Below are 19,704 nucleotides of genomic sequence, written 5' to 3' on the forward strand. Positions count from 1 at the left end.
AAGTAGGGATCCCTGGGTGGCGCAGCGGTTTAGCGACTGCCTTTGGCCCAGGGCATGATTCTGGAGACCCAGGATCAAGTCCCACATCAGGCTCCCGATGCATGGAGCCTGCTTCTCCCTCTGCCTGTGTCTCTGCCTCTCTCTCTCTCTCTCTCTGTGACTAACATAAATAAATAAATAAATAAATAAATAAATAAATAAATAAATAAATAAATAAATAAATAAAAGGAAAAGTTAAACATACACTTACCTGCCATATATGACCCATTATTCCACTCCTAGGCATTTACCCAAGAGAAACAAAAGCACATGTCCACACAAAGACTTGTGTGTGAATATTCATGAATTTGTGTGTGTGTGTGGTCAAATGATCCTTTCTTGAAATCTTCTACTCTGTGGCTGGGCATTCCACTGCACCACTGCTGATGTCATCTATGGTGTCATGAGAGTGACAGCCACCAACAGCAGCCCACAGACTGGGCAATCCCCACAATCTGTTTAATGGTTCCTGAGAGCTCTAAAGATCAGTGGGGTATCTGTCCAGCAATGTTGACCATCTTTTCAAAAGTGAGGTTTCTACTGTGCTTAATGTTTTTCTGCTCTGTCTCTTGGTGGTTCCTTGAGGGTTTTGATGATCAGGGCAAAGGCAAAAGGTACCACCCCAACCAATGAGCAAAGGAATATCATAGCCTGATTTGAATTATTACATATATCTTACTAAATTAAATAAAATTTATTTTATGCCAAAATAAAAAGGAACGTACCACTTAAATTTGGTCCTTTCTGTTGACGGTCATCCTCAGTCCCTTGTAATCACCAGTTGCTTTTAGCAATGTCATCTCCAGTCCTTTTGGGGGACAGACCCAAGGGACCAGTTTTAGGGGGCAGGGCTGACATGGCACTGACCACCTGCCACTGTATCTCAGGTATACGATTTTGACCTCCTTGGGGTCAAACTTAGGCAGCATGATGAAGGTGGCTGGTGCCAGATGAAGCCAGATTCAGGACTAGCAGAGAAGTTGCACTGGGGCCTCCTCAGAGCAGAGACCTGAAAGCTATTCATAGCAATTTTAGTTGTAGCAACCCAAACTGGAACCAATCAAATGTTCATGCACACATTATGAATGGATAAACAAATGGTGGTATACATATACAATAGAACACTACCTAGTAGTAAAAAGGAACAATAGATGAATATCAGAATAATTATAACAAATGTAAGAAGCCAAACAAGAGTATGTACTATATAATTCCACTTACATGAAAAGTCTGGAGAAAAAGATGCCAATTTAGTGATAGAAAGCAGATCATTGGTTACCTGGGGGTGGGGCGGGGAGCTGGCAAATGGTAAAGGGTGGGAGAGAAGGATCACCAAGGAGCTTAAGGAAACTTTTTGGGGTGATGGATATGTACATTATCTTGATTATGGTAATGGTTTCATGGGTATATACATGTCAAAACAAAATGTACACTTTAAGTATATTTGGTTTATTGTATGTCAACTGGACCTCAATAAAGCTGTTAAAAACAGGGACACCTGGGTGGCTCAGTGGTTGAGCGTCTATCTGCCTTTGGCTCAGGGGATGGTCCTGGGGTTCCGGGATCAAGTCCCACATCGGGCTCCCTGTGTGGGAGCCTGCTTCTCCCTCTGCCTGTGTCTCTGCCATTCTCTCTCTGTCTCTCATGAATGAATAAATAAAATCTTTTAAAAAAAATAAATTAAATAAAGCTATTAAAAACACACAGAGGAAAAAAAAAAAACAAAAAAACACCCAGAGGTGTGACTCTTGATCTTGGGGTTGTAAGTTCAAGCCCCACATGGAGTGTAGAGATTACTTAAAAAATAAAAATCTTTTTAAAAAATCAGCCTAAAAAAAACACCACCACCACCAATAGGACTTAATTACTGGTTAGATATGGCTCTTGGAACACAGGAGGGTGTCAAAAACAACTCTAAACCTTGACCTGGCTTGACCACCTGAGTGGATTAATGAAGCAGAAGGGACTCAGCAAGCTGGTGGGGGATAGTGGAAGACCTTTGGGAACACTTTCTCCAAGCAGAGAAGCCCAAGGAGGGAACAGTTCTCAGAACAGAGGTATAAATTTGGGAGTCACTGGCCATTGGTACCACCTGAAAGAAGCAGAAGTCAGGGACAGACACTATTCTGGATGCCAACATACTTCTTAAAGATGTCCATTCTCCTTAAAGCAATCTATAGATATAGCACAATTAATATTTTAACTGATTGGAGGGGTGGCTAGAAAGGTTTTAAGGTTCGTGTGGCAAATTAAACAAGCAAGAATACCCAGAAAACTTCTGAAAACAAAGAGAAGTCATTGGAGACTAAATGACTCCAGATATTAAAACACAATAAATCCATAAAAACACAATAAATCCAAAATAATTCGATGTAATAATTAAGGAGGGGTACTGATGCATGTAAGATCATTGGAAGTTAGAAAAATCTAGGGATCCCTGGGTGGCGCAGCGGTTTGGCGCCTGCCTTTGGCCCAGGGCGCGATCCTGGAGACCCGGGATCGAATCCCACGTCGGGCTCCCGGTGCATGGAGCCTGCTTCTCCTTCTGCCTATGTCTCTGCCTCTCTCTCTCTCTCTCTCTGTGTGACTATCATAAATAAATAAAAATTAAAAAAAAAATTAAAAAAAAAAAAAAAAGGAAGTTAGAAAAATCTAGAAGTAGGTGGTGCCTAAGTAGCTCAGTCAGGGAAGTGTCCAACTCTTGATCTCAGCTCAGGTCTTGATCTCAGGGTTGTGAGTTCAAGTCCCACATTGGGTTCCACACTGGGAGTGGAGCCTACTTAAAAAAAAGAAAAAAAGAAAAATCTAGAAGTAGATCCAAATGCACAGAGGGATTTAATATATAACAAAAGTAGTATTTCAAATCTGTTGAGAAAGAGCTTTTATTTTTTTTAAAGATTTTATTTATTTATGAGAGACAGAGAGAGAGAGGGAAAAGTAGCAGGAGAAGCAGTCTCCATGCAGGGAGCCCGACATGGGACTTGATCCCAGGTCTCCAGGATCAGGCCCTGGGCTGGAGGCGGCACTAAACCACTGAGCCACCCAGGCTGCCCCGGAAAGAGCTTTTAAATAAAAGGCATTAGGAAAATGGGAAGGAATTTTGCACATGATAAATTCCAGATGAACTCAAAATTTGAATGTAAAAAATGAAAATAAAAATGTAGCCAAAGCTAAGGAAGATTTAGTCATCTCAGTGTGGAAAGTTCTTTTTAACAATGACACAAAACCCAGAAGCCACAAAAAAAGCTTATTTTGCTGCATTAAAAAGTCTGCACAGAGAAGTAAGCCATAAGCTGAAGAAAATACTTACAATTGACATCTCAAAGGGCTTTTTTTCCTGCAAACCCTTATATGCCAATCAGAAACCAAAAATGAGAGAAATGGGCAAAGAATAGGGTTGTTCACAGAAAAGAAAACAAACAGTTCTCTTAAAAATATGAACTTGAATTCACTCAAAAGAAGAAGAAATGCAAATTAGAACTTCACTAAGAGATCATTTTCCACTTAGCAGTTTGGCAAAGATAAAAAATCTGGTATGTCACTGATTGGTGAATGTTCTGGAAAACAGTCTTCACATATACTGGAGGAGGGGCCGGTATGATCTTGGCCTCTATAGAGGGACATTTGGCAAAAATTGTAGAAATGCCTATTTTGATGTGGCCTTGGGGCAATTCTTCTAGGAATTCATACTATAGATATCTTTTCACATTTGAATAATGATGTCTTTACAAAGTCTTAGTGACTCTCTGTAGTACTGTTAGGAAGAGCAGAACTCTGGAAGCAATTAAAATGTCAACAGAAAATAAAAAAATAAATAAATAAATAAAATGTCAACAGATAAGAAACAAGTTACATTTTGGTACATCCATGAAGAGGAATACCATACAATTGTCAAAAGAAATGTATGGATAAGAAACCATCTTTAGATCTGGGGTGCCCACAACCCCCTCCTCGGGTTGTTAATTTGGTAGAAGACTCACAGAACTCAGGAATGTGCTTTACTTATGAGCTTTATTTTAAAGGATACAACTTGGGGCGCCTGGGTGGCTCAGCAGTTGAGTGTCTGCCTTCCTCTCAGGGTGTGTGATCCCAGTCTGGAGATTGAGTCTCCTATCGGGCTCCCTGCATGGAGCCTGCTTCTCCTTCTGTCTGTGTCTCTGCCTCTCTCTCTCTGTCTCTCATGAATAAATAAAACCTTTTTTAAAATAATAAAATAAAGGATACAACCCTGGGCCACCTGGATGGCTCATTCAGTTGAGCATCTGCTTTTGGCTCAGGTCATGATCTCAGCATCTTGGAATCAAGCGCTGTGCTGGGCTCCCTGCTCAGTGGAAAGTTTACTCCTCCCTCCCCCTGCTCTCTCTTTCCCTCTCAAATAAATATATACAATCTTAAAAAAATAATAAAGGATACAACTCTGAAACACCCAAAGAGAAGAAATGCATAAGACAAGGCATTGCAGGGAAGGGTGCAGAGCTCCAGTGCCCTCTCTAGGTGGGCCACCCTCCCAGCACATCTGTGTCCAGAAATACTCCAATCTCCAGGCCTCCTCTCCTCCCCAGAGGTGGTGGGGAAGCTGAAAGTCCCCACTCTTGACTGATCTTCCTAGTGACCAGACACCACTCTGAAGCTAAGTAGGGGACCCACCCTGAGTCACCTCATTAGCATAAAGTCAGGTGTGGCTTGAAGGGGCTCATTGTGAATAACAAAATTCACCCCTATGACTCAGAAGGGTTTTAGTAACTCTGTGCGGGGAACCAGGGACAAAGACCAAACACATATTTTTTTATCATACCGCATTTGGTTATGTATGCTTATATTCTTTCTCTGGAAGGACATAAACTATTAGTTTTATTGCTTCCAGGAAAGGTAGCCAGGGGTAGGAGGTGACTCTTGGTTCAAAACTTAAAATGTACACGTGAACATATTCCCTATTTGAAGAACAAATTAAAAATACTTTGTAGCCCTTGTCTTGGCTTCTAATGTCTGCTATCTCCCAGCTTTTTTACTTCCATGCTTCTTGGGAGCCACTCATAGAGCATGCATAGGAAGGGTGCCCAGATTCCCCTCTCTGACCCATGTGGACTTCAGCTTCAGCTCCAGCCACTCCCCAAACACACCCTTCCCTCCAGACCATCCCTAGGCAGCCATTTCCTCTACCAGGAACACGCAGGCCTCACATCTGAGCTCTGTTCTTGAGATTGTTCTTTTCTTTTTTCAAGATTCTATTTATTTATTCATGAGAGAGAGAGAGGCAAAGACATAGGCAGAGGGAGAAGCAGGCTCCATGCAGGGAGCCTGATGTGGGACTTGATCCCGGGTCTCTAGGATCATGCCCTGGGCTGAAGGCAGCGCTAAACCCCTGACTCACCCAGGCTGCCCGAGACTGTTGTAAACACTTCTAGGATTAATGCATTCGAATCTCACAACACCCAATTTAAGTATAATATCCATTTTGTGGATGACGCTATGGCGATTAAGTAATATGACAAGGTCACATAGAAACCTAGAAGTTAGATAGAAGCTGTCTGGCATCAGAGACCAAGTCTAATCTATTCCTCTGGAATAATCTTCTAGAATAGCCTACCTCATGACTTCTGCCCCTCCATGGGCAAACTTGACATTGGTCAAGGCCCAGCTCTAATGCCACCTCCTCTGGAAAGCCTTCTCTGCTCCCTCATTGACAAATTTCCTCTTGGGGACAGGGGACAAGTATTATAATAATTGCATTATATTTTATTGCAGCCCAGCGAAGGGACCAGGTCTTATTCCTAAGCAGACCTGGCCCTTGCAGGTATGTCTAGGCTAACTCTAGGGGGCTTCACCATTTAAGCTTTTTTTGTCCTAGAGGTTCCAGGGCCTCTTGTAAGGGCTGCATATACTTTTTCTCATTCAACTTCATCCACACTGTGTAGATTTCATCATTTATGGGTGACATTATAGAGGGGAAACATATAGAGGCCCAGTGAAATAGCAGTTCAGGATGACTGGTCATCAATGGAAAGGGGTCATCAATGGAAAGAGGAATTGTTATTACAGAGCCCGTGCTCACGAGTCTCAATCACTGGTACCTAAACCCGGCAGGATTCCCTCTCCAGGGATCCCTGGGTGGCACAATGGTTTGGCACCTGCCTTTGGCCCAGGGCGCGATCCTGGAGACCCGGGATCGAATCCCACGTCGGGCTCCCGGTGCATGGAGCCTGCTTCTCCCTCTGCCTGTGTCTCTGCCTCTCTCTCTCTCTCTCTCTGTGACTATCATAAATAAATAAAAATTAAAAAAAAAAAAAAAAAAAAGGATTCCCTCTCCAATTTCGTCCCTACCCCGACCCTGGGTCAAGGAGCCAGGCCAGGGCCTAAGCACAGTTGGTGTCCTATAGACACGAGTTTATTAGAGGGGCCAGGGTCAGAGTGCATACAGTTGGGAGGAGGTGACAGGGGACCTGGGCAGCACTGCCAGCCTGAAGCCAATAAGACAGAAGGCCAGGGGGCCACAGCCAGTGGGGCTTAGGTCAGCAGGCAAGGAGGTGGGCTGCTCTTCACTCTGCACATGTCAGTGCCCAGGGCATGGTGGAGGCTTCGGGAGGACTAGAGAGAAAGGACAAAGAGAGGCTCAGAGAGGACACTTAGCAAAAGCAAACAAGTAGGAGTTGGCAAAGGTGGGACAGGTGCCCAGGCCTGCTGGACCCCAGGCCCTATGCCCCTCCTTCCCATTCTGTCAAGCCCCACACCCACCTCCCAGGCTCCTAAGCCCACCCCCAGCTGCTGTCCCCAACTCACTATAGAGAGTGTAGGTGCCTGGCTCTAGTTGCAGTTGGGGGGGCAGGATGATGAGGAAGCCCCCCCCCAAGGGGTCTCCAGCCACCGAAAGACAAGCTTGCGGGTCAGGGCAGTGTCGCTCAGGGTTTGGGGAAGGACACTTGAACAAGACAGGCAAGGGGTGGGGCTGGTGGCTGCAGTGGCTGGGGGAAGAGGGCAAACTACAGAGGGAACAGGCAGGTGGTGAGAGGCCGGGGCCCCCGGGGAGGGCAACTCGGGGTTTTGTGCAGCCCCTCTGAGCCCCACCGTGGTGGGGACGCCGCTCTCGAGTCCAGGCCCAGTGGGACGGCTCCTTGGCCATGACCTGGCATGAGTAGAGTACACAGTAAGTGGGGGTGGGAAGTCCAACCTTGTTTCCCCAACCCGGGTTGATGGTGGGGCCTCACCTCCTCACAGCACTGGCGGCTCACCATGGCCCGGAAGCCCATCCGGGCCCACAGCTTATCCCTTTGATGTAGGAAGTCTGCTACCCGACAACGCCAATCTTTTCCCAGGGCCCACAGGAAAATCACACATTTAGGGTCCTCAAGATCCTCCTCCATGTCGTTTGCAAGAAACCTAGTCATGGAGACAGCAGGCAGAGAGCAGAGGCCATAAGCACCTGCACTGCCCCATCCTACAACTCCTTATGAATGTCCCCACCACCCAGGGCCACTCACAGGGCCAAGAACAAGTTGCTATGGGTGTACTCGCTGAGCTTCAGGTTGGCACGCCGAAAGTAGACCAGCACCATGGCCAGGAGATACTGCAGACACAGAAAGGGGGAGAGGTTACAGTGAGGCCTGCAGGAGAGGGGACTGTGCCAGGCCCATTTACACCCAAGGAAGCCGCGGTGTGGGTCAGAAAACCCAGGGGAAGTGGTCAGGTAAAAACAGACTTAAAAGAGAGATGCTCAGGACTCCTGGGTGGCTCAGTGTTTGAGCATCTGCCTTTGGCTCAGGTCGTGATCCCAGGGTCCTGGGATTAAGTCCTGCATCAGGCTCCCCATAGGAAGCCTGCTTCTCCCTCTGCCTATGTCTCTGCCTCTCTCAGTGACTCTCATGAATAAATATATAAAATCTTAAAAAAAAAAAAGAAAAAGAAAAAGAAAAAGAAATGCTCCCAGTACCAGACCAGGAGGCCCAGTGAAATAGCAGCATTCAAGCTCCACTAATTCAGACCGCCCCAGGTGACTCCCAGCCTCTGTTCCCAGTGTCACCTCACCTTATCCGAAATCTGGAAACAGGGATCTCTGGAAAGGAATTCCTGGAGGAAACTGTGCTCTGGAGTAGAGAAGAGGAATGGTGGACTGGGGTTACCACCAGCCCCCACGAGACAAGAGTGGCATCAGAGTTCCAAAGCTCAAACCTCCACTGAACCCACATTCTGACAGGACCCCTCCCCTCCCCTTGCCAAACTGGGGTCACCTGAGAAGGGAAGGGGCAGAGATTGCTGATACTTGCATGGCGGGTGAATGTCCCCCCCACCTTCACTTCAGTTTCACACTTGGTCCTCACAGATGCTTCCACGCCAGTCCCTGAGTGAACTCACCCAGAAGGTTGAGAAAAGCCTGGAGCTCCTGGTGCCGGCGTGGATGAACAGACCCACTACCCCCACGTTGATGGCTCCAGCCCCCCAGCTTCACCTGGGTGGCAACCACTGGGAAAGTGGCAAAGTCTTGAGCGTCACTCATCTCCTAGGGGATGGGGACGGGTGGGGTGGGGCAGGATGGCCTGTAGAGAAAGTAGCCTCAGGATTAGCACCTACCCCCTCGCTCCCCACAAATCAAGGGGGTTTTTGAGGCTGGCCTGACAAAAGACCTCCAGGAAGTGGTGAGATGAGCATGGAGACTTGGGAGGGTGGGAGTGCAGTGCTCGGAGCAGACTAGAAATGGGCATACGTGTGGGGTGAGGAGACCAGAGAAGCAGCAGAATTCCTGGAGGCTGCAGCTCCCCCCACCCCATCCTGGGGCCCCAGGCCAAGCTGGAGAGTAAGCATAGCAGCAACAGCCACCACTGAGGGCTTCCTAAGTGCCTGGAGCTGTGCTCAATTCTTTGAGGGCATTATCTCACTTCATCCGGGTAGGTGGGTATAGGCCAATACTCATTTTGCAAACCCCGAAGCTGAAGCGTGTCAGTCTCACGGCCACTTAAAGGTTGGGCCTGCCTGACCTCCAAGAGCCAGAGTTTAATTGCTCCTCTTGCCCCCCAACTCCCAAATACCCCCTCACCCCACACCCAAGCGGCATACTTGGAAGGACCACCAACCCTCCTTCATGGAGAGGAAGCTGAGGCCCAGAGTGGGGATGTTATTAGACAAATGCCGGATTTAGAGTAAGGTTAGGTGGGGCCACCTTACCCTTTGCAAGCTACGGGAAGAGATGCCAACTACGGGGCTCAGAAGTTGCTGCTCAGCATCCTGCGGCCAACCTGGGGGCCTCCACCTACGCTCCCACAGACGCCCACCCTCCTCCAAAGTGTCTTACCTGAGCTAGGGGACGACCTACAGCGCAACTCCCCCGCGCTGGAGGGACTGCGCTTATATAGCCATGGCGCTGCCCCGCCCCCTCGCCCTTCACCAATCAGCGCCCTTTCCGGGAAGGGGGTGGGGCTTTGCGCCCTCTCCGCTCCCCCAGGTAGGAGCTTCTCCAAAGCTGCATCATCTGCAAGAGGGATAAAGCAGGCCGGAGGGACCCCAGGGCCTGAATGATGACACCGCCCGGGCCCCTCCCCACTTCCTCACAAAGGTGGAGCCAAGGTTGCGGGCCGGAAACGAGCCCTGGGCCCGATTCACCGGATTCACCGGATTCACCACCAGGGCCTTGGTGGGGCAGGGTCATTGGCAGTGTCTGTGTTTGTTTAGGATCCAGGAACCTCAAAACCTAGGAGCCGGAGAGGAGAGTGTCTTGGCATGAGAAATCCCAGAGTCTGCATCCCCCTCCCAAGATCCTTTAGCGGTAGGGGGAGCCTAGCCAGGGGCTCCAAGGTGGGAGACGGGGAGGCCTTTCCCAAAGACCACCAAGCCCCTTTCACTGCACCCCCCACCCCCCCACCCAACTCCCACCCTCAGCCCCAGCAGACCTTTCCGTCTTCACTGGCTCATTTACTCTGTCTACAATCCTATGGGACAGTCAGCACCTGCATTACTTTCCATATTTGACAGGTGACACTCTTCCCTCCTTTTTTTTTTTTTTTTAATCGTGGCAAAATACACATAATGTACAATTTACTACCTTAGCCATTTTTAAGTTGATTATTTTTAAGTACATTCATATTGTTGTGCAACCATCGCTACCGTTCATCTCTGAAACTCTTCATCTTGCAAAACTTGGTGTCTAGGGGCACCTGGATGTCTCACTGGTTGAGCATCTGCCTTTGGCTCAGGTTGTGATCCCGGAGTCCTAGAATCGAGTCTGGCACCTGGCTCCCTGTGGGGAGTCTGCTTCTCCCTCTGCCTATGTCTCTGCCTCTCAGGAATAAATAAAATATTAAAAAAAAAAAAAAACCCTGGGTGTCTATAGCTATTAAATAGTCACTACCCATTTCCCCTCTTCTGGTGCAAAGCAACCAGCATTCTGCTTTCTGTGTCTGTGAATTCAGCTACTCTCGGGACCTCCTACAAGTGGAATCACACAGTAGTTGTCTTTTTTGTAATGGGCTTATTTCATTTAGTATGTCTTCAAGCTTTTTTTGTTTTAAAGATTTTATCTATTCATGAGAGACACAGAGAGAGGCACAGAGACACAGGCAGAGGGAGAAGCAGGCTCTATACAGGGAGCCCAATGCAGGACTTGATCCCAGGACTCGATTCAGGGACTCCAGGGTCACGCCCTGGGCCGAAGGCAGGTGCTAAACCGCTGAGCCACCCAGGAATTCCCATGTCTTCAAGGTTTATTCATCCCTAACATATGGCAGGATTTCCTTCCCTTTTGAAGGCCAAATAATATTCCATTCTGTGTAGAGACCACAGTTTGCTTATCCATTCATCCACTGATGAATCCATTGATGGACACCTAGGCTGTTTCCATATCTCGGCTATGGTGAATGGGGCAGCTATAAACAAGTATACAAATATCTCGAGATCTTGCTTTCACTTCTTTCAATTTCTTTTCTATACACCGAGAAGGGGAATTGCTGGGTCAGGGAGTAATTCTATGTTTAATTTTTTTGGGAAACACCAAACTGTTTTCTACAGTGATGGCCCCATTTCATGGTCCTGTAAACAGTGGGCAAGGGTTCTAACTTCTTCACATTATTGTCAACACTTGTGATTTTCTGTTTTGTTGATAGTAGCCATCCTAATGAGTGTGCAGTAATGACGGGTGACTTTTAAAATACATTTTTTGATAGAAATGGAGACCAGAAAGAAGTTGAATCACTTATGTTCCAAGTCCCACCACTGGTGACGACAGAAGTGGGCTCAAGTCACATGACCAACACATCTGCCCCACCCTCCCCACTCCCCAGTAGGTAGGTTTTGTGATTCTCATTGCCATTTTTCAGAGGGGACACTGAGGCTCAGGACCTCAACCTGCTGACATTTGAATGAAAGAAGAAGGAAATGTGGCTGAGCCAGGTGGGTGGTGAGCACGGAGCCAGGTTTGGAGACCAGGTCTGGGGAACCTAAGATGCAGACTCCTCCCTGTGGCCCAATTCATCTTCACTGGTTGGACACCCAGCAGCTGTGTCTGCTCCCAGTGTCAGGGCTTTGACTCTGGCTACCAGTGTAAATTTTCATTCCCTGGGACTGCCCCTCCTGCACTGTGCCCACCTCCCCATCCCTGTTGGTTTCTGAGTCCCTTAATCTCTTGATCTCTCTCTATTTCTCAATCTCCCCACATTTCTGGGTATCTGGGTATTTCTCAGAGTTTCTTGGTGTTTCTGGATCTCTCCAGGTCTCCAAGCCTCTAGACATATATAAAATCTCTTATATCTCTAGTCTTTTGGCATCTCTGGGTCTGTGGGTCTTTTTGGTGCTCTAGGTCTTTTTGGCTCTCTCAGGCTGTCTTTTCCTCTCTGGATCTCTCTCAGTCTCTGGGTCTCCCTGAATCTTTGTATCTCCCTCAGTCTCTGGGTCTCTATATGAATCTCTGAATCTCTTGGTCACTCTGGGCCTCTGGACGTCTTTCTATTTCTTGGTGCCTTAGAATCTCTAGGTTTCTGAGTCTCTATGAATGTCTGAATCTCGTCGTTTCTTGGTCTCTCGGTCTCTCTGGGTTTCATGCTCTCTTTGGGGCACCTCTCATGCTCCCTGAGGCTGCTGAGCCTTTCCCTGACTACTAGGTCTTCATCAGGCCACCCTGCTTGTATATGTGTATGTGTGGGGGGAGGGGTATATGTGTTTCCTTTTGTGTATTTTTTCTTGGCTTCCCCCAGAAAGGAAAGTGTGACCCCCATGGTCTCCACAGCAAACCCTCAAAACGTGTCACTAAAGAGTCTGTAATTGAATCAGCTCACATGTTCATGACTACCCTACAAAGTGGATAGTTAGTTGCTTCATTTTACCAAGGAGAACTACAACTAAACCACCGAGTTTGGGTGGTCTCTGAGAGGTTAAGTGACTCACAGTTAGCCACGCAGCTAGTGAGTGAAGGGCCACATTTTCAGCCTGGCTGTCTGGCCCAGGCCCCACGTTGAAGCGTAAGACAGGGAGCCTGGCTATCTGCTCTACTGCTGTTTCTGGACAGATCCTGACACACAGAGGGTATTCAGAACAAATGAATGAATGAATCCTGCAGACCAACTGTGTTGTGGACCTTTCCCCCTCAGTAAGTGAGTACAAAAAAATCTGTTGGGGGCTTCAGGCCCATTCCATCCATGCCAGCCTTGGGCTGCTACACTATATTTAAGAGAACTTTTTCATTTTTTATTTTGAAAGAATTTAGACTCTCACAGATGTCGCTTTAAAAAGTATGGAGCCTGGGTGTCTCAGTCGGTTTGCATCCAACTCTTCATTCCAACCTGGGTCATGATCTCAGAGTCATGAGATTGAGCCCCGCATGGAGACTGCTTAGGATTCTCTCTCTTCCCTCCGTCTCTCCCCAACTCCTGGTGCCTCTCTGAAAAAAGGGAAGTATGGAAAGTTTTTGTGTCCCTTTCGCCCAGCTTCCCCCAATGGTAACATCTTACATAATCAGAGAACAGTTAGAACCAGGAAATTGACATTGGTACAACATCACTATGATTTCATCAGTTTTCACAAGCACTCACTTTTTTTTTTTTGGTGTCTAGTTCTATAATGTCATTATACACATGGATTGACATATCTACCATTTCAAGCAGGATACACAACTATTCCATCACCCAAAGCAACTCCCTCATGACTCCTTTAGAATCACACCCTCCTTCCCACCCCACCCCCCGCCTCTGGCAACCATTCATCTGTGCTCTGTCTCTATAATTTATCACATTAAGAACATTACATAATTGGAATTGTACTGTATGTTACCTTCTGAGGCTGGCTTTTTCACCCAACATAATGCCCTTGAGACCCATCCAGGTTGTTGCATGTATCAATGGTTCTTTCCTTTTTATCACCACATATTTTTATTACCACGTGGTATTCCACGGTATGGAATAGGTTGTCTCCAGTATGAGCTATTTCTAACAAAGCTACTACGAACATTTGTATACAGGTTTTTACATGGACATAATTTTTTTTCTCTAGGATAAACACCTAGGAGGAATCAGATGGTAAATGTATAAGAGACTGGAAAACTGTTTTTCAGAGTGGCTATTTTTCAGAGACAATTTTAGTATTGTCAGTATTCTTTATTTTAGTCCTATGGTTTATTTTCTTTTTTTTCACCCCTTCCTAGCTATTTCTACCTACAAGTGAATATAGACCTTCTCTACCATTTTTAAAAATTATTCTGACACCATCTACACATAAACTTTTGATAATTGGATTTCGTTTTTTTATGGTGAAAAAAATTGTATTTAGATTTATAGCCGACTAGACTCCGTTTAGATTATCCTAATTTTTTGGCAACATCCAAAGCATGATAGGAGCCAGTCGAACATATGCTTTCTCCTCTCCATCAGGCCTGATTAAGGTGTTGACCTTGGCCACATCAATGTCATAGAGCTTCTTCACAGCCTGTTTGATCTGGTGCTTATTGGCCTTGACATCCACAATGAACACAAGTGTGTTGTTGTCTTCTATTTTCTTCACGGCTGACTCAGTAGTCAGGGGGAACTTGATGATGGCATAGTGATCAAGCTTGTTTCTCCTGGGGGCGCTCTTTCCAGGTTATTTGGGCTGCCTCCGGAGATGCAGGGTCTTGGGTTGTTGGAATATAGGTGATGTATGGATCTTTTTTTTTGTGACTGTTCACGTCTTTTAGCACTGCTTTCTTAGCTTTCAAAGCCTTTGCTTTGGCTTCAGCTTTGGGAGGGGCAGGGGCTTCCTTCTTCTCCTTCGCTCTTCCTTCTCCTTCTCCCTCTGCCTGTGTCTGCAATCCCTTTGTGAAAGGGATTCGATAATTGGATTTCTAAGCAACAAATTTTAATTAAACAATCTTTACTGGAATTCTTTGTGTAATGTGTTATATACTTCTGTGTCTAACTATATTTATTTTTTTGGTTTCCTTAGTTGTGTGGTTTTAATTTGCATTTCCCTAATGGCTAACAATATTGAACATGTCTTCACATGCTCATTTTCAGTTGTGGAGTGTTATTATTGTCCCCCCACTCCTGCAAAAGATATGTTAGTCACCCCTCCCTCCACCATTTCCTGTGAATGTGAGGTTATTTGGAAATAGGATCTCTGCAGATGTAATCAAGTAAAGATGAGGTCATACTTGATTAGGGTAAATCCTAGTCCAATATGACTGTTGTCCTTAGAAGGGAAGAGACACAGAGACAGACACATAGAGGAGAATACCCAGTAAAGACAAACACGCAGTGCTCCTGGGTGGCTCACACAGTTAAACATCTGAGTCTCGGCTTTAGTTCAGGTCATGATCTCAGGGTTGTGAGTTTGAGCCCCATGTCGTGCTTTCCACTCAGTGGGGAGTCTGCTGGGGATTCTCTCTCTCCCTCCCCCCTGCCTCTCCGCATCGTGCGCATGCTCACATGCATGCACTCTTTCATAAATAAATAAATAAATAATAAATAAATAAATAAATAAATAAATAAATAAATAAATAAATAAAAAGACACCCAGAGGGAAGATAGCCGTGTAACATCAGAGGCGGAGATTGGAGTGTTGTAGCTGCAAGCCAAGGAACATCAGGGATTGCCTGCACCCTTCAAAGAGGCAGCATGGCCGCACTAACACCTTGATTTTGGACTCCCAGCCTCCAGCACCTAGAGAGAAAGAGGCTTTCTCTTTGAAGCCTTCCAGTTCGTGGTACTTTGTTACTTGGCAGCCCTAGGACATGCATACGTTTTGCATCCGGGGGTCTTCTCTGGAGAAAGTCTGTTGCCTCTTTGTTAATTAGATCATTAGTTTTCTTACTGTTAGGTTTAGAGAGTTCTTTACATAGCCTAGATACAAGCTTTTGTCAGATATATGATTGGTAAATATTTTCTCCCAAGCTATAGCTCATCTTTTCACTCTCTTAACATTGTCTTTCACAGAGTCTTCCATTTGGATGATGTTCAATCATCAGTTATTGTTAATAGATTGGGGGATTTCAAAGGTCAGGATTCTCCCATTCAAGGCTTCAAGATGCCCCAGAGAGAGACAAAAGCCAGAGAGGAGAGAGGCAGCCAAAGGCCGACAGCTCTAGAAGAAGCCAGAAGCTGGCGGCTGAAAGCTGCCCTGGTTGGCTGTGTAGGAGGCAGCGCATTATCTGCCCCCCACCCCCAATCTGTTCCTTCCTCCGGTTCCCCATCTACTTACCAGTAGTTGCTCTAAATTAACATAGCAATGACAGAAAAGTAGGAATCATTGTTTTTAAGTAAATTTGTTATTGCAGCGCAGCAGCCACATAGAGAAGTACAGAGAACAGAAATGAGTAATGTGATGAATTTTCAGAACACACCTGTGTGGTCAGGGGCCCCACGTGCCCTGCCCAGTCTCTAATCCCCCCACCAACACCACCTCCCCCCACAGGCTAATCACTATTCTGGATTCTATCCTCATAGGTTAGTTTTGCCTGTTTTTAACTTTATGTAAATAGGAAGCACAGAGTAGGTTTGCTTTGGGATAAGATTCATCATCCTCCTTCTTCATTCCCCTTGCTGGACCCTGTTCTCTTGGGGAAGAATTTGGAAGTATTTTTACTTTCTTTCACACCCCCAATATCCAATTCATCACTAAATCTTGGGGACTCTAGCTTAAAAATCTCTCCCTAGTTCATGCTCCCCTCTCCCCCACTGCCTCCCTGGCCATCCCTCCTGCCTGACTCCACCAGTGGTCTGCTGAATGGTCTCTGCCTTTCTGTGCTCTTGGCCCTCTCTAGAGCTGCAGTGATCTTTATTAAATAGTCCTTTTGGGGCACCTGGGTGGCTCAGTTCAGCTCAGGTTATGATCCTGGTGTCCTGGGATCGAGTCCCACATCAGGCTCCCCACAGGGAGCCTGCTTCTCCCTCTGCCTGTGTCTCTGCCTCTCTACGTGTCTCTTATGAACAAATAAATAAAATCTTAAAAAAAATAAAAAATAAAAATAGTTCTTTTAATAAAATACAAACTTTCCCTTAACTGTGGTACCTTTGTGATCACTGATCCCATTGTCCCGCAATCCTCTCCCTTCCTTGTTACTGCCCACTAGGTCAATACCTTCAGATCGGGAACCTTGTCTGTCCCCAGATTTCCAGCCATGACTCAGAGCCTACTGTGTAAGCACTCTGCTCACATTTACTGGATTAATGGATGGTTCACCAGGCCCTACACCATCCGGTCTTGCTCCAATCTCCAACCACACCCCTGGCCCTGCCCTTGGGCCATTCTCCAGCCAGACCAGCTTCTTTCTGTTCTTCTGTCAACTACGTCCTCCACTCCTTGCCCCAGGGCCTTTATACATGCTAGTCCCTCCCCAAAAAGACAGGTGTCTTTCCTCTGGGACAACTCTACTCCCTACCCCATTTTATACTTTCCTGGGTGGCTTGCTTCAGTTAATGGAATCTGAGCATAAATGCTTTATATGCCACATCTAAGCAGAAGCTGTAAGAGCCCCAAGGAGGGCTCTTGCTCTTTCTTTTCCATCTGCACTGGGTGCCCTCCCTAGCCTGGAGTCTGGAATAAAGGAGACAGGAAACAGATCCAGAGCTAACCTGTAAATGGCAAATAATGTGAGCAAGAGATAAACTTTTGTTTTTGAAAGCCACTGAGATTTTGGAGTTGCTTATTATTGTATTGGATCTCTATTTGCTGCTGTGACAAGTTGCCACAAATGTAGTGGCTTCAAACAATACAAATTTATTATCTTACAGTTCTGGAGGTCAGAAGTCACTCTGCTAAAGTCAAGGTGACAGTAAGGTTGCATCCCGTGTGGAAGCAGCCTGCATTCCTTGATTTATGGCCTCCCCCTTCTATCTTCAAAGATAACAGCACAGTGTATTTAAATCTCTAACTCTGACCCCACTTCTACTTGTAAGGACCCTTATGATTACATTGGGCCCACCTGGATGATCCAGAGTAATCTCTCCATCTCAAGATCCTAGACTTAATCATATCTGCAAAGTACCCTTTGCCATGTGAAGTTCACAGTCTCCAGGAATTGGGATGTGGACATCTTTGAGAAGTCATTATTCTGCCCACTACATTTATCACAGCATAATTTATGCTATGCTAACGAATCTACTATTTATAAAACCATATATTAGCACTGCATGCTATTTATAAAAGATACACATAAAACAGAAGGATATAGGGGTGCCTGGGTGCCTTAGTCAATTGGGCTGCCGACTCTTGATTTCTTTTTGGTTCAGGTCATGATCTCAGGGCCATGAAATCAAGCCCCTCTGCCCCTTCCCCCATTGGTCCTGTGCTGTCTCTCTCTCTCTCTCAAAAAAAAAAAAAAAAAAGGGCTATAAAAAATTTGGAAGTACAAGGCAAGGATAGAGAAAAAATAAGGCAAATGCTAAAAGAAAGCTGAAATAGCTATATTAGTATCAGAAAAAAAAATCCATGTTAAAAGCATTACTAGACAGGGTCTTACGTAATGATTTCTAAAATATATAGCAATTTAAAATGTATTTATTGGGATCCCTGGGTGGCGCAGCGGTTTGGCGCTTGCCTTTGGCCCGGGGCGCCATCCCACGTCGGGCTCCCTGCATGGAGCCTGCTTCTCCCTCTGCCTGTGTCTCTGCCTCTCTGTCTCTCTCTGTGTGTGACTATCATGAATAAATAAATAAAATCTTTAAAAAAAATAAAAAATAAAAAAATAAAATGTATTTATTATTAAAAATAAAGTCCATGGGGTGTCTGGGGCTCAGTTGGTGAAGCATCTACCTTGGGCTCAGGTCATGGTCCTGGTGTCCTGGGATCAAGCCCCGTGTCAGGCTCCCTGCTCAGTGGGGAGACTGCTTCTTCCTCTCCCTCTACCCCTCCTCTCACTGGCTCATTCTCTCTGTCTCAAATAAATAAATAAAAATATTTAGAAAAAATCTTTTTTTAAAAGATTTTATTTATTTTTTTTTAAGATTTTATTTATTTATTTGAGAGAGAGAGAGAGAGAGGCAGAGACACAGGCAGAGGGAGAAGCAGGCTCCATGCAGGGAGCCCGATGTGGGACTTGATCCCAGGTCTCCAGGATCCCAGGCTGAAAGTGGCACTAAACCGCTGAGCCACCGGGCTGCCCTTGAAAAAATCTTTGAACAAAAAAAGTCCATAAGCAATAAAGATATGTAAATATATACATATACATAGGTAGGTAGAACTACAAGGAAAAATAAATAGCAATAAAGCAATAAAAATATGTCAATGGATATTACATATATGGATAGAACCACAAGGAAAAACAGACAAATCACAGTTGTAGATCTGATGGCACATGCAGGAAAAAAATTGCCAAAGGTATAAAAGACGTGAAGAATGTGGTTAATGAACTTGACCTAGTGGATAAATACAGAGCATTGGACTTAAATGCAGAAAAACGTGCACAGAACATTTTCCAATAAATGGATTAAATTCTCGACCATAATGCAACTCAACTAATTTCAGAATATTAAAATAATTGTATTCTTTTTACCGCAATGCAATTAAGTTAAACATCACCAACAAACAGATAAATAGAAAGGGGGAGGGAGTATGTATTTGGAAACTAAGAAATATTTGATGAAATTTCTGGGCTAAGGAAAAAGAAAACACAACAAAAGTTAGAAAATAAATAGATTTGTGTTGTTTTAGATTGCAAGTCATGGTCAAAATATCATCTATCCAAATTAGAGAACAAGTAATAATTCTGAGACAGAAATTTATGACCTCGAATGCAAATATTAGAAACTAAGAAAGGGTAAAACCTAATGAGGGGTGCCTGGGTGGATCAGTTGGTTAAGCAACCATATCTACTTATTTATTTGAGAGAGAGCAAGCATGTGAGGGGAGAGGCAGAGGGAGAGGGAGAATCTCAAGCCCAGTCTGTGCTGCCCTGGAGTCCATCCCCCACCCATTCCGGCCTCGAACCCAGGACCCTGAAGATCAAGACCTGAGCCGAAATCAAAGGTGAGCTGCGTAACCAACTGAGCCACCCAGGTGCCCCAATAAATAAGCCTTAAAAAAATTTTTTTTAAAGCTAATGAACAAAACCCTGAGTTAGGAAGTCACAAAACAAGAGCCGGGAGTCTCTCCGTTAGCTGAGGACCAGAGCAGCTGCCTGGGACCCCATTTCTCAATGTTTCCTCTCAAAACAAATCAGAATAAGAAGAGTGGGACTGACACTGCTGAAACCACAGCCTCAATGTAACTTAAAAGTAGAGTGTC

General features: G+C 45.5%; 1 protein-coding gene across 10 annotated transcripts in view; it reads right to left on the reverse strand.

Annotated features, from left to right (window-relative positions):
* Positions 1 to 6,349: 6,349 nt before the first annotated feature.
* The window catches only part of SPDYC (speedy/RINGO cell cycle regulator family member C), a 42,735-nt gene continuing 29,380 nt past the window's right edge, over positions 6,350 to 19,704 (reverse strand). For 3 of the 10 annotated variants that reach the window (XM_038563999.1, XM_038564003.1, XM_038564001.1), the window contains 7 exons: positions 12,727 to 12,892; positions 8,386 to 9,715; positions 8,059 to 8,117; positions 7,515 to 7,600; positions 7,242 to 7,413; positions 6,817 to 7,159; positions 6,357 to 6,624 (listed from right to left, as the gene is read on the reverse strand). In XM_038563999.1, the coding sequence (XP_038419927.1) occupies positions 6,590 to 6,624; positions 6,817 to 7,159; positions 7,242 to 7,413; positions 7,515 to 7,600; positions 8,059 to 8,117; positions 8,386 to 8,527 (837 nt within the window). In that variant the 5' untranslated portion in view covers positions 8,528 to 9,715; positions 12,727 to 12,892 and the 3' untranslated portion in view covers positions 6,357 to 6,589. Of the gene's footprint in view, positions 6,625 to 6,816; positions 7,160 to 7,241; positions 7,414 to 7,514; positions 7,601 to 8,058; positions 8,118 to 8,385; positions 9,846 to 12,726; positions 12,893 to 19,704 lie in introns of those variants that run through there. The other 7 variants (XM_038564002.1, XM_038564000.1, XM_038564008.1 and 4 more) reach the window with 7 other exon arrangements.

This window comes from Canis lupus, chromosome 18, assembly GCF_011100685.1.
Source record: "Canis lupus familiaris isolate Mischka breed German Shepherd chromosome 18, alternate assembly UU_Cfam_GSD_1.0, whole genome shotgun sequence".
Lineage (NCBI taxonomy): Eukaryota > Metazoa > Chordata > Mammalia > Carnivora > Canidae > Canis > Canis lupus.